General features: G+C 41.3%; 2 protein-coding genes across 4 annotated transcripts in view; one reads left to right on the top strand and one right to left on the bottom strand.

The window, feature by feature from the left end:
* The window catches only part of LOC119833015 (rho GTPase-activating protein 4-like), a 21,752-nt gene extending 17,475 nt beyond the window's left edge, over nucleotides 1–4,277 (top strand). The window contains exons 10-14 of the mRNA XM_038356884.1: nucleotides 302–513; nucleotides 1,036–1,084; nucleotides 1,219–1,246; nucleotides 2,806–2,897; nucleotides 3,247–4,277. Of these exons, the coding sequence (XP_038212812.1) occupies nucleotides 302–513; nucleotides 1,036–1,084; nucleotides 1,219–1,246; nucleotides 2,806–2,897; nucleotides 3,247–3,631 (766 nt within the window). The 3' untranslated portion in view covers nucleotides 3,632–4,277. The remainder of the gene's footprint in view (nucleotides 1–301; nucleotides 514–1,035; nucleotides 1,085–1,218; nucleotides 1,247–2,805; nucleotides 2,898–3,246) is intronic.
* A 1,264-nt stretch (nucleotides 4,278–5,541) lies between these two features.
* On the bottom strand, nucleotides 5,542–16,950 carry LOC119833119 (protein charlatan). Of its 3 annotated transcripts, none has more exons than XM_038357007.1 (6): nucleotides 16,817–16,950; nucleotides 14,621–14,915; nucleotides 9,819–10,184; nucleotides 8,823–9,428; nucleotides 6,890–7,128; nucleotides 5,542–6,401 (listed from the first exon to the last, which is right to left on the bottom strand). In XM_038357007.1, exons 2-6 carry the CDS (start codon nucleotides 14,891–14,893, stop codon nucleotides 5,990–5,992), a joined length of 1,896 nt encoding a protein of 631 aa, XP_038212935.1. In that variant the 5' UTR covers nucleotides 14,894–14,915; nucleotides 16,817–16,950; the 3' UTR covers nucleotides 5,542–5,989. The 3 variants fall into 3 exon arrangements, with proteins under 3 accessions (XP_038212935.1, XP_038212934.1, XP_038212933.1); XM_038357006.1 differs by lacking the exon at nucleotides 16,817–16,950 and adding an exon at nucleotides 15,021–15,212; XM_038357005.1 differs by lacking the exon at nucleotides 16,817–16,950 and adding an exon at nucleotides 15,058–15,222 and having other exon boundaries at nucleotides 5,543–6,401.
* Nucleotides 16,951–17,702: the final 752 nt, after the last annotated feature.

Here is a 17,702-nt window from a genome sequence, read left to right as displayed (position 1 = left end):
ATCCAAACTCAATCTCTAATACACGTTTTTTCTAATAGACTTTTAAGAAGATCTTTTGAATCGGCAGATTGGTCTATTTATTGTTCTCTTAAATCTAAGAAGATCAGAGTCTTAAATCAGAGAAGACTTGTTTATAGACCTTTGCTTCAGCGTTATTGCGTAACAAAAATTTATAAATAATGCAAACCGATTGAGGCTTTTTCAATCGAGGCGATTAAAAACTTTAACATATTTAAAAAGTATAACAATATTGTTTTAGTATTTTGTGACGATAAATGAGCAATGACGAATAATGTTCCAGCGAGAGCGAGGTGGATGGCGCCGCAGCCGAGGGCGAGAGTGTGAAGTCGTCGGAGGGCGCGGACGACGCGCTCAGCGACTGCGGCGACGCCGCTTCGCACGCCGCACAAGCCGCACACGCCGCACAAGCAGCGCACGCCGCACAAGCCGCACACGCCGCACACCAGTTGACCCGGGACGACGCTTCGCTCTACGAGGACGACGATGACACTGGTGCGCGCATACACGCCAAAAACACACATCCGCAGATTCACACACACACAACACACACGAAACCATTCGCAAATACACACTCACAAACAAACAGACACACACACACACACAAACAGATAAACATACACTCGTAGAACACACATCCACAACTAGACAAAATTCGGATTTTTAATTTTTAAGAATACATACAAAAATAAATATATACGCCCACGCATACGCACTTATGCTAGTGATGTCCATTTTATCGACTGGAGCAGTCCATTTATATTTTATATAGCTATTTTCTCATATAATCTCTTTACGTTATACAGTTCTTACTTGTATTTTTCTTAATCTAATCAAATAAAGCTCATCGAATGAAGTTATTTCCATCAGAGAGACAGAATTCTACCTAAAATTACACAGAAATCAAACCAACATTCTCTCCTCACAAAGATCATGCGTACAACAGGATATAAAATTATTCAAATAATAGGCGAGCTGTTTACCCTTTAAGGTAATCATTTCAAATGGCATTTTCAGAATTGGAACTAAGCGACGAAGGCGAGCCTGAATGGAGAGACAATCACAGGTAGATATATACATTTCTTTTTAGAAAATTGACACAGCTGCATTACAAATTAAAACGTTTTAAAGTACTTACGTTGCATGGACATTATGAAATTGTAATACAAATATTGATATGCGATAACCATTGCTTTGCAGATGTTCCGGCGATGAGACGCACACACAGGTATCGCCGATCGCACACACAAACACTCACGTTGATTAATATCGTACACATTTCTATATATAAGTATATTATATTTTTGTAAATTAATAATTATTGTTAACAAAATTTGAAGTGAACAATCGCACTTTCGTTACACTTAACACAAATTATAGCATTTTTATTAAATTGTTATTTGTTAATTAAATATTACACTATTAGTCGTCTTGCATGTGGTAAACTGACGACGCGGTGCCATTTTTGAGTTACGCTTAATAGTATATGACCGTGGTACCGCGCAACCCGCCGCAGCCGCCGCTGGGAGAAGTGAGCTTGTATCGATTTACGTGTGCTTCAAAAATATGTTTTGCATTTAATTTGATACCGTTAAGTCTGTCGCGTCGCCCGTCTGCGGCGGCTGCGGGCTGTGGGCTGCGGGCTGCAACCTTCGGGCTGCGGGCTGCGGGCAGATAGCATTCTGTGTACTTGTTTGCAATAAACTGTTCTATCGTAGACGCTTGTTTGATTTATTTGCTACGCTGAGTTGGGCTCGGGGTGGTGCGGGGTGGTGCGGGGTGTTGCGGTGAGTTGTGGTGTAGTGTGGGGTGTTGAGGCATGATGATGCAGTGGGATGCGGTTTAATGCGGGGTGATGAGTATTTATAAATGAATGAATAAAAACAAAAATGCTTTTTATTATTTCAATATGTCGGAAAAATAAAAGCTCCGAGAAGTGTCAGATTATGTAACTCGCGTCAATCCGACCGACGCGCTCCGCCCCGGGACGGGTTTGTGTTGCGACAACCGCGCCTCTACAAACGTGGCTTTGTGTCAATTAGAAGCCACTCTGTTTGATATGATTTATAATGCATGCTTTGGTTTTGAAACATATACATTATACAGTTCTAAATATAAAACTATAAACACTACTACTATAAAAAAAAAATCACAGTATGTATGGATAGACTTGTTTACCATTCTGGTGAATTATAATTTAACGAATATAAATTTACTTTTATAAATCTGACTTAATTAAGTCCAAGTCTATCGACGTCACCCATTGGTCGAGTTTTATACGACTGTTTGAGCTTTTTTTAGTACTATTCCGGGAATCGAATCTAGGAACTTTCATCGTTTCATAATCGTCGTCATCGTCATCATCATCATCATACATGATCCCATAGGGACATGGGGGCTCAGACAGTGCGGGTTGAAAGATTTCGACGACATGTGACACTTTGTTTATTCGGCGTGCCGGTTTCCTCACGATGTTTCGTTCCGTTTTAATCAGTGGTCATGTGAATTATGTGCAGATTTGAAATATCAAGTCTTTTCAAGTATAGATACGTCTCATGTGAGATGTTTAATCTCAGTCGCTAGAATGCCTTATAAAATCAGACGTTGTGGAGGTTATTGGACACCAAAAGCATTTCCTATTTCTTTTCAATTCGAAGAAAGGAAAAACGGAATAATATTGAGGAATCAATTAGATTCCTCAATATTATTAGCCACTTAAATGGAAAGGTTGAATGAGCCGCATTCGTGGCCACATCTACAAGTGTGTACATAATGTTGGTTGCGCAGAGCGGCGCCGCCGCGCCGCCCGACGCGCGCCGCCCGCCCGCGCCCGCGCCCGCGCCGCCGCACGCGCACGCGCACGCGCACGACGCCGGCAGGTAACGCTGCTTACTCTCATACTTTTTTATTAAATAATTAATAACAATACATAGTCTCATTCTCAACTCATTTTTTCACTGTCATCGAGCCCTATTATAAAAGAGTGATAAATTTTGATCCATACAAGAAAAAAAATCAATCCAATGTTTGTATTTCTGTCTCTTAGTAGATAATATTGCATTTGTAGATTATACACTTCTAGACGCCATGAGCTCGTGATGAATTTTACCGATTCACTCACTGATTTACTCGTCTCGTTTGTGTCAACAGATATATTTCACTTTTTATAATGACTTTGTCGTTTCAAATAATCTGCGATTTTATTAACGTTTGTTTCGCGTTTTGCAGTCGATTGGCGGAGAGCACGCCCGATCTGGTGCTGGACCTGCCCGCGCGCGACCCCGCCGACACGTTCCTCCACAATCGCGACACGCTTAAGAAGCGGCCCGCGGGCGTGCCGGCCCCCGGTGCCCCGCCACCCGGTGCCCCGGCCGCCGACCCTCCACCGCACGGCGTCCCGCCGCCCGGTGCCCCCGCCCCCGACGGAAGCCCCGTGCCCGCGCGGAACACGCTGCGCGTGGCGGCCAAGTTCGCGGAGCTGACGCTGACGGGCGGCTCGCTGAAGCCGGCGCTGGCGGCCAAGCCGGCGCTGCTGCGGCGCCCCACGCCGCACCCTGCGCACACGCGCCCCGCGCCCCCCGCCGCGCCCGCCGGCCCCGACGCGGCGCCCTAGCCGCGCCCATGCGGCGCCCCGCCTAGCTTAGCGAGGGCGCGGAGGTGCTCCCACTGGTCTCCTTTGACGCCGGGTGCTATCGAGTGCTATGTAGGCGAGATGCGACGTTGTCGTCGATATAGTCTTTGTAGATTTTGGATCCTTTTATTTTAAAAAATATATTCCGAAGGAGATTTGCATTTTTAAAGTATCGTAATGCGACTTTAAATTTCACACTACCGCCGTCGAATATTTTTCCTTTTTGAAATAGTTTCAATATATTCAATATCTTAGTAATACTATGTATACGTGTACGAGAGGCGCAAAGTGCGATGGCGGCAAGTGGCGGGCCGCGGTGCGAGCGAGACGGAAGGAGCGAGAGCGAGCGAGACGGCTCGCCGTCGAGTTGCCGTTTTGAGATTATTTTATTCTGCATTTATTGTAATCGTATGTTTAATATCGACGTATTGATTGTGTATATTTTTGTAAGCGCTTTTGACTGAGATGACGTGGACGGCGAGCTGTCGTCCGAAGGTTTTGTATTATCGTATTGTATTTTATTGTAGGGTATTTATAGTATTTTAAATATTTTTGTACGCGTCGCCGCGCCCGGCGCCGCTCTATTGGTCTGTAACTGTATCCGCGTACAATAAACAGTATTACGAAATATTTCCTTTTATTTACATTCTAAAACCTTCACTCAACGTATTGGCGATGAACTAAGTATTGACAGTATCAGGGAAACATTTTGCTGTTTAAAGCCAATACTGCTGAGTAAACAGCGATTAGATTTCCATACATCATTCGTAAAATACATACATAATTAGGACGCATAGGGCACAATGTTTACACACTATGTTTTGGTAAACATGATGAAAGGGGTTTTAGAAAAGAGAGAATAAAATCGGATGCACGATACGCCAGCCACCAACACGTGCAATGGAACTATTGGCCCGATTTGAATGAAACTTGTATAAAGAGCTATAAAAGTCTGGGCGATATACAGGCCACAATAGAATCGGTCGTCAATCCTTTCCTTTCCTTTTCCCCTTAAAAGGGGGCAACGCATTCGTAGTGGCACTACCTCTGGAAATGTTTATCGTGGTGGTGTTTGCTTACCATCAGACGAACCGCCAGCTCAGTTGCCCGCTATGACATAAGAAAAACAAAGGCATTTCTTCCTGAAATTCTGCAGCAGCCCAAGAGACAAGAGTACACTGAGTTAATATATATATTCCAAAAAAACCTATAATTAATCTAAAACTATATTTGGGGTCTTTCCTTCAGGAGCCAACATACAGGTGTCTACCGATGGTGTCCTATGCATTATAGTATTTATAGTTTTACAAACGCTAAACAAAACAACGTTAAAAATTTCTCATTCGATTTTTTCTTATAATCGATGTTTACTAACTGAAACAATATTTGCTAAGACCTTATTCCTGCACATGTTATAGTGTAGTTGCGCTCTCGGAGTTCCATATCAGGTGTTCCAGATCTTCAAATTTATTATCTCTGTGAAAATGCTCATGACCTTTAACAATTATTGTTATTACACAATTTTTATATATTTGATAAAGTTTAGGTGACGTGTTGTGGTTCTGCATCTGCTGTTTAAGTTTCCAAAATAAATTCTAGCCCATATTGTTACCCAGATAACTATTTGAAATATATTGACACTATTTAGTAAACTTATTACTTGATGTACTTATTTCTTATTTTATGGGGCATGCAATATATGATGTAATGAAAATGTATAGGGAATCCAGTGCTCATGTTTTATTGGTTATATATTTTGTGAATTCATTATGTTAACTATTTATTACAAAGCAAGGGTTACAACTGCTAATGAGACTAAAAACAAAATTAAAAAAGTTTGAGTACCTAAGCGAATATTCGCCACAGTGGTAGATTACGAAACATAATTTCATTTGACTATCTTGTTTGTTTGCATCTGCCTGTACGAGTACAACTCGCCCAGCGGCGTGTTGTTGTTGTTGACAACTCTCATGGTTGGGAGAATGGAAACGGAAAGGGACTGGATTGTCAGTTCAACGACTATATGATCACCGAGGTAGGGTTCTAATTTAATCTATTATTTTCTGATTGAATCGCATAACAAGTTTTCAATTGATTTATTTTAATACAACTGAACAAAACCAACATCAGGAAGAATGATAATCTCGTGTACATAATTAATTATAATTTACAATGCGGTGCACGCAGTGAACGCGATAACGTATTTTATAACTCTAATATAACTTTCTTACAACTAATATAATAATCAATAAGCCTTTAAATATAACTCCATGCGGAAAGACACCATCGGGGTGCTGCCGAGCGACGTCACATGTCTATCCGTTTCGTCTGCGGCGGCGGCTAGTAGCGCAGGCAGTGGTCGTGCAGCGAGTGGTGCAGCGGCGGCGGCGCGGCGTTCTCCTTGTCGCGGGCGTAGTGCGGCGCCGAGAACTCGCCCAGCGGCGGCGGCTCGTACTCGTCGCCCGACCCGTCCGACGCTTCCAGGTAGCCGAAGAGGCGTGCGGCGCCTGCGGCCCGGCCTTCGCGCCTCCGCGCCCCCCCTGCGCCGCCCGCCGCGCCCGTGCCCCCACCCGCGCCCCCGCCAGCGCCCTGCGCGGGGCCGGGGGCCACGCCCACAGGCACTCCGCCCGCGCCGGCACCCGCCACGCCGCCCGCCGGCGCCCCGGCGCCCTGCTGCGCCGGCTGCTGCGACGCACTCGGGAACCCGCGACTCACGCTCGTGGGCACTTTCAGGTTGCGGCTCTCGATGTGACTGCAAACACAATTAAAGCTTACATTGCTGTTTCGATCGAAGTCTTATCTTCAATTCAAAAGTGCTCTTTAATAAGGGTTTGAATGAAATAATTAGTGTTCTAACTTCACAACAAAATCTTCCATATCACAACACTTTTTACCCATCAGTTTGCTTAGTTTAGTAGTCTTTAGCAATCCTTACGTAGTAGTGACTCTGTGAGTAATCTTTCCATAAAAGTGATTTCTTTTAGGTGATAATAATTTTTAAAATCATTACGAGATTAGGTAAATGAAAAACTCTAAATCACTTTTTTTTGTCGCGAATAGAATGTGTACTCTCAAGTTTGTTTTGTTTGATCGTTGAAAGCCTCGTATTCTCGGGGGAAGGTTTGTAATCAACAACGTCAATGGAAACATTAATGTCACTTCTCAGGTGAAAACCTTTCAACGTGTTAACTGTACACCGGGCTGCCAGCACGAATAGGGAGAAGTGGGCGTCATACTTACTGGGCATCGCGGAGATGCAGCGCCAGCTGGTGGTGGTCGTCGGCGAGGAAGGGGCACTTGGCGCAGGCCTTCTTGTTGTGCACTTTGTGCACGTGCGTGGCGAGGCGCTCGGCGCGCGCCGCCTTGTACTCGCAGAGCGCGCACGCGAACGGCTTCAGGTGCGTGTTGAGGTGCCGCTTGAGGCACCAGTTGTCCACGCCCGACCACGCGCAGTAGCAGCACGCGTAGCGCCGCTCGCCCTGCGCGACATTTTTCTTTTATACAAGTGAACACCGCGTCAGTTATTTTTTTATATACATATAATGTCACCGTTAAATTGTAAACAGCGTTAGAATATAATCTATCCCGCGAGATTGTATTATCTGTCGAAACGTTGTAATCGGTAACACACAACTGATTCCCGTTGAACGCTTTATTTTCGATAGATGTGAAACTGTGTAATTTAGATTAATTGTGAAATGGGAAATCTAACTAGCTGGGTTAGGTTCGGTTTAGTCAAAAACTACACAGAATAGCCGATCGCCTCGCAACCTGCACCTGAGGATAGTGTGGAAAAAGCATTTTCTCGGAATAATTATAGGTTACATAACTGCGATGAAAGCAAATGCTGAAGATTACAATATTTTCGATAGTATGCAATCTCGAAGGCAAGGATATATTCTAACGGATTTGCAACCTTACGGCTACATATACAATCAAACGTAGGACGATAAGATCTACTTTTGTAGTAGTGTAATAATTGATTATATTTTATTATTACACACCATTGAAGACCATTTTACACAATTGAAGTCTATATTAGTTCTATAACTTCTTTTGCCGTAAGGACAGACACACTTGTTGCAATTTGAAATAACTGTTGTATTAGCTGTAGCGTAAATATTGTCTCCTTAATATAATATAATGATTAATAAAAAAATAATTAAAAACGGCCAATTGCTTCTTGTGCGAAGCACTTTTAAGGAAGGTTAATGGAATGTATTTATAATTACTAGGCTAAAAGACCTAGCCTTATCGGCATATCGCTTTAATTTCTTAGGGTATACATAAGCACGCGTCACTTAGTATACACTGAAAGCACAACTAGCAAAACATGCACCTCTTTTTCTTGTCACTCAATCAGTGTAAAACCAATACGTGACGCAGTGAGTCCATGAGAAATATTTTATTTGTTTCTATAAAAAAATATATGGTAAGAAAAAATGATTCCCGTAAGCAAAATAAAAAAAAAACATCGGTTAAATTAGTATTTCAAATCGTAATGAATAATAATGCATAATTCAAATTAATAAATTATGTTTTTTAACACATGAACTTTACGTATAATATAAGTCGTTAATTATAAAAGATTGGTGACACCAGCGTTCTATGGCTTGCTTATGTATGCATACTCTACACACGTACTCTAACACAGGTACACCGGAACCGAAACGTCAGATGTCATTAATTTTTACGTCTGTCAAAGTGTACATTGTTTATAATATATTGGATGTTGTGAATTGTTTGTTCAATAAAATAGCAAAAAATAATTGAAAGCCGGTTCTTTTCTCAACCGGTTTTTAATTTATACTACAACGAAGTATTTTTCACAAAGATATCTATAGCAATGAAGTCTATTTCTCTAAATAACTTTAAGGACTTTGTTGTGTGAAGTGTCAATATGAAATTCCGGCAACAAAGGAGCAAGAAGCAAGTTTTTTATTTTTCTGGTCAGATTTTACATAAATTCTTTGGGTCGACCTAGTTGGCCAAAACAAACGGTAACAATTCAACAATTGATATTCTCGTGGGTACATGTATTTGTGGGTGATTGTAATAGAAAAATGTATTTTTGTCTGCATTTGTCTCGTGCTTATAAATTTGAGCAGCAAAATAACAATGGGCAGGAGGAGCTTCTTAATACTGTTCATTAATAAGAAAAAGCGAGGCGTACCTTTCTGCGAACAGGACTTGGTGCTGCGGTTTTGTGAGGGGCGGAGGGCGTGTCGGACTTGGCGAGTGGAGCGCGCTCCAGTTTGACGGGCGCGGGGCGGCAGTCGGGCGCCGGGGCGGCGGGCAGCGCGGGCAACGCGGCGGGCAGCGAGGGCAGAGTGGTCAGCGTGGGCAGCGCCCCGTCTGCGCCCAGCGGCTTGCCGCCCGCGCCGCCCGCAGGCCCCGCGCCGCCGCAGTAGTGCGTCGACGGGCCGCTCGCCACCGCCACCCCCGTCGTGGCGCCCTTGACACTCGCTCGTCGAATGCGATTCAAGTCATACGGTTGATCGCGATGCATCCGCAGGAAGTGTTTCTTCACGTGGTCGGCGCGGTTAAACTGTTTCTGGCACAGGTAGCAGTGGAAAGGTTTCTCGTCCCGGTGGATGTTCTCGTGGCGCGTGAACAGGTCCCGGCGGTCGGTGGCGTAGGGGCAGGCGCCGCACGCGTAGCGCTTGCCCGCGTCGGGCGAGCCGCCCGCGCCCACCTCGCCCTGCGCTATCGCCTCGCTGCTTGCGCTGCCACTGTTAGCATTTGTCGAATTGCGTCTTTCTGTTCTCGCCGCTTCGACCTACGATTATATACAGTAATATAATTATACTGTAATAAAAAACTTGAGAAGTGTCAAGGGATATTAATTAGTGAAGGAATTGCACTAAACATTTTATTTCTTTGAGTTATAATAATATTTTTTTAAGTAACAAATATACTGTAATATACATTTCAATAGAACTATTCAATGCGAAATAGAAAGACGAAACGAAAATAACTGGCTTGCTTTCTATGTGAGAAAAGTAGACAGACAGAAAATCAACAACTAAGTATGTATAGTAAAAAGTGTATAATGTTTCATAACTTGGTGTTAAAAACGGCGTCTCCATATCATCCGGGAGTTGGAATGAGACGTTTGTAGTAAATAAAGATATAATTTGGAAACACTGTAAAACACAATAATACGTACCTTAGTCTTGAGGCGCTGCAAGTAGCGCGTGAGATCGTCGAGCGCGGGATTGTCGCGCAGCAGGTGGTCGGCGGCGGCGGGGTCGGAGTGGTGGTCGCGCGCGAGGTGCTGGCGCACGGCGCGCGCCCAGCCGCTGGCGAAGCCGCAGCCGGCCAGCGGGCACTGGAAGGCGCGCGCCTGCGAGTGCGTGCCGAGCCAGTGCTCCGCCACGCGCGCCAGGAAGCCCACGCACTCGCAGTCCGTGCACTTGAACAACCGCTGCGCCGGGTTGTACGCGGCGATGCGCGAGTGCGCCCACGCCAGCGGCTCCTCCGCCGCTGTCCACCGGTCCTCCGCCGTCGGGTCCGTGCGCGGCGTGAAGTTCGCCTGTTACCAGTACGATAGCCCTTATATGCGGTTCATTCTATTGGTGTTTTTTTTTCATTCGGTTCACAAATTGGAATTGACACAAATATAAGTCAAAAGTATAGTACAATTATTACATTGCGGTGTGAATTCTTATATAGCACATCGTGAATAGTGTAACTACTTAAACTAAGGATAATAAATTTTATGTTTTAAATTAATAACAATTATCTAATTGTATCACTCAAATTTTCGACCAACGCAGAGTTAATCTTAGTTCTAGCTGAGATTAGAGAACCTGACAAAATATCTAAGTTAAACCTAATTCTGTTACAGTATGAACAGGACCTGTGTAAAGGAGAATTTCGACCGACATTTGTCCGACAATATGATAATTTAAAGCACTTCCTATTTGCCAACCGGAGTTCAGGATCAGGATTCACGATAATATAAATGGATTAGACGTCTTCGACGAAATGAACAGCCATTACTGTATCGGCAAACGTTAATTCGAAATTTTCAAATGAATATTATGCATGGTGGATATTGAACATACCGATTGAAAAAATGTATCGCTACCTACCTGCATTTCGCCTTTTATCGATCGTTAGAGTTAACTATTATAAGGAATACATCAATAAAATAAGAAAGAAGAATTTAGAATAGATTAAAAATAAACTATACACAAACTAGCTGCTCCCCGCGGATTCACCCGCGTAAGTCCGTATCTCGTACGAATATCGGAATGAAAAGTTGCCTATATTATGTTATTCCAGTTGTCCAGCTATATACGTTCAAATTTCATTGCGATTGGTTGAGTAGTTTTTGCGTGAAAGAGCAACGAACACACACACATCCTTACAAATTTTCGCATTTATAATATTAGTGGGATGGGATAGTAGGATTAGTAGGAAGTAGAATTCTTTAATTTAACCCAATGAATTTTTATAAAAAGGAAATAATTGAATGTAAAATTAAAGAATTCTTACTCAAATAATCTTCTGTTTTCTTATTTCTTATGTTAGTAATTCATAGTTATCCATTGCAATGACGATATACTATTCAGATGAGACATTTGCTATTTGTTAACTCATTTGTAACTTAATTCATGCACTAAATATAATATTATTTATTTGCTTTGTACTTTGAGTTAAGCGTAATGTATAAACTGTAAGATTGTAATTTCACCTAAGAGATTGCAAACTGTCGAAAATATGTAATCTCTATCTATTTCCTTGCAATTGAATGCATCTTGAATTTCGGTAGACCAATCAATGTGAAAACGTTTTCTAATACAATGGCCATTCGACAATATTATGATAGTTATAATCTAACGGCTATTTAAGACTTATTTTGTTTCATTGTAAGTCGATATCAAAGATTACTATGTAGATGAAGATAATATAAGATAAATTTGAATTTAAATTATATTTTTAATGCTATGTGCGAACTGCGAAGCGCTGACGGAGGATATCAAAACGAAGACTATAAAAACCAATTCTTTTCTTTTATGATAATACGATTTTTGATATGATATGATTACTAGACATTTAAGACATTACAAAAGGAAAACAATATATTAAAGACACCTACTTTACTCAAAAATGTCCGCAGACATGGCGAACTTCATTATTTTAATTAAAATCTTAATTAAATTTTAATAAGATTTACAAAAATGACGTCATTTGCTGTATCACGTATAACGCCATCTATTGAATATCTGTCCCGCCCGTTTCTTTTTTTCTCACCCTTTCCAGTCCATTTCTTCGCAGTCGTTGTCCACTCTAACGTGAAAAAAATATATATTCAATCTGCACGTAGTTGATCTCTAGATTTAGTGTAGTCTAAGTTCGATAGATGGCGCTGTTTTAATATTTTACTTTGGAAACACTTATAATATTATAAATTCACATTTTATTTCTAATTGTGAACTGATTGCAATGAAACCAAACAAATAAAACCTAATATTACTTAAATTTACGCAAATATTGTTGTGTAAAAGAAGTTACGTGAAGTTGTGAGGTCAAGTGCACATAACCCTAATTTTTCTTGTGGAATACTTTCAATTCAAATCTTTTGATGGACTGAATCGATTGCAACGAAACAAAATACTAAACGTTACTTAAAGTTATGCTCCATCGTTGTGTATTAAAATTATCTACATTACTTTCGTACATTTTACGTTTACACTAATAAACAGACAAACACACTGACGAACTAGTTAATGGTGAAACAATTTTATGAAATTGAAGAATTTATGACATTAAAAGAGAATTAAGTAGTATACCTAGCAGGACATTAATGTTAATTTAATTTTCGATTTTAATATTTGCACACCCAAACTTTGGGTAGAATGTATTAGCCGCAGAATATTGTAATAAGATTTATAATTTGTTACTACATTCTTGCAAATAAATTCAATTTGAAATTGAATTTGAACAAAAAAAATATAAATCGGTTCCATTGGTACAACAGTGTTAATAAATAAGAATAAATTAAAAAAAAAATGGTTGTCCTTTACCTCTATTCGCTATTTTAGGCTTATTTTTATTAGATAATATAAAACAATTAAAAAGCAACCGAAACTGGTAGAGCTTTTGAATATCCATATAAAGTAAAAATTTCGGCGCTGCGTGCTGTATTACAGGCCTTGGCTTAGTGCGGCAGCAGAGGCTTAAACCTATTTTTTGGATAAATTTTGCATTTTATAACTCCTTTATTTTTAAGCTACTTATATATAGGTATGTATGTATCCTTTTTGGCTTAAAAACAAAAAAACATTAAAATTTTTATTATTATTAAAGTAAAAATTGCACGCGATCCACGCGTGATTATAAACATCTTAAACGGCTTTCACATGGCCCTAGAATCAGTTGCGATATGAAGACAGTGGCGGGCAGGCAGCAGTTTTATTAGCACTACACTCTATTCGGCCGTAGCCCGTATGAATACATCGCCTCACTCGCTACCCTCAAAATATTAATAATTTTATTCTACCTATTCCGAACACTGTGATAAGTGACCTCGGTGGGTTATATTTTTTTAAATAATTAAGATAATTTAAGATTTCACGGTTTTTCTTTTGAATAAATATTGTGTTTGTTAGAAAAATTCCATCCTTGTAATTTTATATGACGATCGATACGATGGCAGGACACAACTTAGTAGGCAAGGCTTACAAACCGTATCAAGATTAATTTAATCGAATATCATTCTATTGAACTCTAAATTGGCACACATGAAAATGAAGACATCGCACTATTGTACTGAGTTCAAAATTAAATTGTTCTCGATCAAAAACTTCTATCTATTTCGATAATAGCAATCTATCTGGATATATACCATTCTGTCTGGATATAAAACTAGAATTGTAAGGATTCAAAATCGAGGTCAAATCAAAATCGCATTCGATTTGAACACAAAATTAAGATAGAAACAATTTCGGTGGTGAGGCCAATCTCCAGGATGTAGTTTCAATATATTTTAATCGTTTCAATTTCCCGGCAAGCGAATTTTCAGAAATATCAGAAATATTTTTTCTTAAAATAAAAGAATCTTTTCTTAATGTAAAATTTTCTGTCTATAGTATTAACACGCCATCTGTATAAATATTACATTGTGTTAGGTAATTTCATTTAATTTTATTTTTCTTTTCGTTCGTGTTGTGAAAAGCCTGACAAATTATATTATACATACTTCAACCTTCCTTGAGAACCACACTATCCATTGGTGAATATATAGAAAATAGGTGCAGTGTTATAGAGCAGACAGACTCCTGCTCTTTGTAATATCTAGTCAAGATAGGTATTGCTACCCTTATGTTATATGACGGGCTATCTGCGCCCCGCTTTGTATCGTATTGTTATACTCCACATTTGCGATACACCATGTAACCTTTGAAATAATGTTTTGTTTTGGTTGAAATTTGTTGCGTCAATAGATGGCGTTGAATGCCCCGTAGGCATGTGAAACCGAAAGCTGAAAGATGTTCGATTGCCGAGTGGTGAGGTGCCCCGTATAGCAACAGATGCAGATGCGAATGCCCCCTTATGATCGATTTTTTTCTATTTGCAAATATGTATAAGGCTTCATAATTTTATGAAAAAATTCGAGGTAAAAGTATTAATCCGACTCTCTATGTTTTTTGTAGACATGAGTAAATGTATGTTGTGCGATCAATGTGTCTGCATGGATGACAGGTTTTTTTTGCAATTTGCAAAACAAGTTTTGGGTATTGCTGAGGTAATTAAATAGTTATCTGTGCTATTCCTTACATTACAATTTATTTATACTCATCATATTTTTATATTATTTTATTATCGTTACATATATTTTATTTGACTTGTAATACTTTCGATGTTATTCTCCAGTGGTTCCCGACTCCCGATAACTATACAAAGCTAAACCTAAAAATATTTTAATCTTTTACTGAATAAATGAATTGCGAAGCGAAATACCTGAAGAATGCCGGGCGGCGGGAATCCGTTCTGCATGAGTGCGGCGAGGCCCCAGGCGGTGATGTGTTCCTCGGGCCGCAGGTCATCCTCTTGCAGGTCGCGCTCGGCCGCCGGGAATTCCACGCCCACCACTCCGCCGACGCCCACGCCCACGCCAATGCCGACGCCCACGCTCGCCTCTTCGCCGTACAACTTTTTAGTTATTTCTTTGAACATGTCCTCGCAATCCATCGTGAGAGACGCTACGCTGCCCACTCCGGTGCTACTCTCCATACTTGGTCTTCACCTCTGCGACCTGAAAATATTCGTTTGTACATTAATCGAAAGGAAGCTCGAGGCGCGCCTCTCCGACGATAAAGCATCAGGGGACACTATGTGAGTAACGTTTAATTGCACTGACTTTCAAATCGCATTGAAACATATCGAGACATATGTACAGGTATCGGTAGCCGCGGGAGGTGGCTCTAGAGCAGCACACGGCCGGGCCGCCGGGGGGGGCGGTGCAGCTGCAGGTGGGGGCTCGCGCGGCGGGTGCCGGGTGCCGGGTGCCGGGTGCCGGGTGCCGGGTGCTGGCCGCGCGGCGGGTGCGTGCTAACTAGGCGGCAGGCGGCCGGGCTGGCGGCGGATCGATCGCAGAGCCGCGCGCCGCGCTCCTCCGCCCCTCGCACCCCGCACGCCCCACACCCCACCTTCGCGCCGCCCGCCCGCTATCGACCTGCTGCCTTCCGCTGTCCGCCTATCTACTTTCTTTCATTACACAAATCTTAACAAATCATTTGATTCAAAATTCGGTACAATGTAACAAGTTGCTTCTCAATTTGGCAAATACATTAAATATTGAGTGATCATAATACGAGCATATTTCTAAAATGAAATCGAATTATTGCTATAAAACTTACAAAGAAACTTATTCTAATTATAAATGAAATCTATTGGCGTTCTTATCGCTACATAGCGATTTTTTCTAGACAACCAGACGTACGGAGAGAAATAAGTTATATGTGATACTATGAATAATGTATATGTCACGTAAAAATTTATACTCATATATAAGCACCTGGTACAAAGTAAAAAACGCCAAGTCAGCATTAATTCATGAATTCCATATTATTTGTTCTCACACTGTTGTGTAACACGTTTGTAATAACACGTGTTCTATTAGAGATGGTCGGCGAACGGCGAGCCCTTGGAGTGTCGTGAACGAGACGTGTACTCGCTAATCAAATATTCGCGTTCACAGCAGTTCTGCTGCGAGTTGCAGGTTCCTACTGCCTACCTACTACGCGATCAAATTAGTAAGTTATTCAGTTTGTTTACCGAATGATGCATTGACTGGCCACCGTAAAATCGCGGTTGTCTCAGAACTCTCCTAACACTTATAATATAAAGCTGAAGAGTTTGTTTGAACGCGATATTCTCTCAAAAATACTTTCACCCTGAGAGCTATTTATTTACTTTGTATTAATTAAGTCACAACAACAAGCAATTTCAATCAGAACATTACGAGAGCAACAAAAAGCAGCTATTATAAGCTAATTAATTTTATAATTATAAAAGAACTAGGTACTCATTGAAAGGCATGTACGTCACTAATAATAATTTATTGTCTCATTTCTATATAGAATGTACCACTGGCGAACCGCGGGTTTAAGATGTAAGAGAGGTTTCGTTTTGTTTGATATAGAACAAGTTAGCCGCTGACGACGGCGGCGGCGGCGGCGGCGGTGTCCCGCTAGCGGCAGTTCGTCAAGGCGCTGACGAGGTGCGCCTGTCGCCGACCCCACGGCCCACGAGTGGGTCGCGGAGGGGGGCTGCCTCGTTATGAATGAATTTAACAATATTGGCGCTTTCCCAGTTAACAGGTCCGTGTATGAAAATTTGTCATTAAGTATTATTAATGTTCGATTTTATTTTGTTTGTACTTAATTCTTTTACCAGACAGGTCATTTTATTCTGCACTAGGGGTTCGCCGCGGCTTCGCCCGTGGTATAGCCTATAGCCTTCCTCAATAAATGGGCTATCTAACACTGAAAGTATTTTTAAATCGAACTAGTTGTTCCGAGATTAGTGCGTTCCAACAAACAAACTCTTCAGCTTTATAATATTAGTATATTTATCATTGAATCGATATCCAAGTGTTCGTATGAAGTGAGTTTCCTATGAAAATGAAGTAATGTACATGTAAATGAAACTTACCCACGTTTAAACGAATATGACTGAGTTCTGCTAACTGAGTAGAGAGGTAGCTAGCAGCATTGAGGCATCAGGGGCCGGGACGGAACTCTGAACAATGAGGGAAACTAGTCGAGAAAAATACTGTTTCCAAAATAAATGAATGGAAACGCTACAAGTATACTAAGGCCAGAATTGATGATTTTACTATAGGATGAAACCCTTTCTTAACAAAATTAAGGTATCATAAAACTTTATTTATAAAATAATATGTACAAGTAGATATTTTCAATTGAGTAGTTATAGTGTTTGGTAGTTTTTTAATGTAAAACTCTCAAATGTATGTTATTTGAGGGTATCTATGTAGTAAAGCGTCTAAAGATTAAGATAAATAATGACAATAAAAATAATGTTTTACGGTCCCAATGTTCATTCTACTAATTTATATTCTTAGGAGAGTGATTTTCATTTCACAACAAAATTAACAAAGACCGGATCATCGTTTATTATTATCAAATGAAGATAATGAAAAAAAATCTAAGAGTGTATGTTATCAGTGAAATCGGTCGAGCGTAACGTAACGTTCTCCATAATTGAATAGCACTAAAAGATCCCACGAGCACCGAACAATGATATAACGCTTTAAATGAATATAAACTACGCCTACTGATTTTCAGTATGAATGAAAATGGCCGATGACGCACTCGTGCAAAAATCGATACGCGTAAGTAGGTATGTGACTGGAGTCGCGCTGCAAGCTGAATAGCGGGCGGTTCATCGACCGCGCACCCGGAACACGGAGCGGCGCGCGCCGCGTGCGCGCAGCGGCTGCGCGGCGCGCGGCGAGCGGCGCGCATGCGCCGGCGGGGCGGGGCGGCCGCGCGCGGTCGATGGCTCAGTCGCGCCCCGG

Source organism: Zerene cesonia, chromosome 16, assembly GCF_012273895.1.
Source record: "Zerene cesonia ecotype Mississippi chromosome 16, Zerene_cesonia_1.1, whole genome shotgun sequence".
Classification (NCBI taxonomy): Eukaryota; Metazoa; Arthropoda; class Insecta; order Lepidoptera; family Pieridae; genus Zerene; species Zerene cesonia.
This window is presented reverse-complemented; position numbering and strand designations above follow the sequence as displayed.

What these genes read in the sequence shown, in the direction of transcription:
- LOC119833119 (XM_038357007.1), bottom strand. Translation starts at nt 14,893, where the DNA reads ATGGAGAGTAGCACCGGAGTGGGCAGCGTAGCGTCTCTCACGATGGAT. An exon ending in CGCCGCCCGGCATTCTTCAG is followed by an intron (nt 10,185 to 14,620) that starts GTATTTCGCTTC and finishes TACTGGTAACAG; the next exon opens with GCGAACTTCACGCCGCGCAC. An exon ending in CAAGTCCTGTTCGCAGAAAG is followed by an intron (nt 7,129 to 8,822) that starts GTACGCCTCGCT and finishes AATGTCGCGCAG; the next exon opens with GGCGAGCGGCGCTACGCGTG.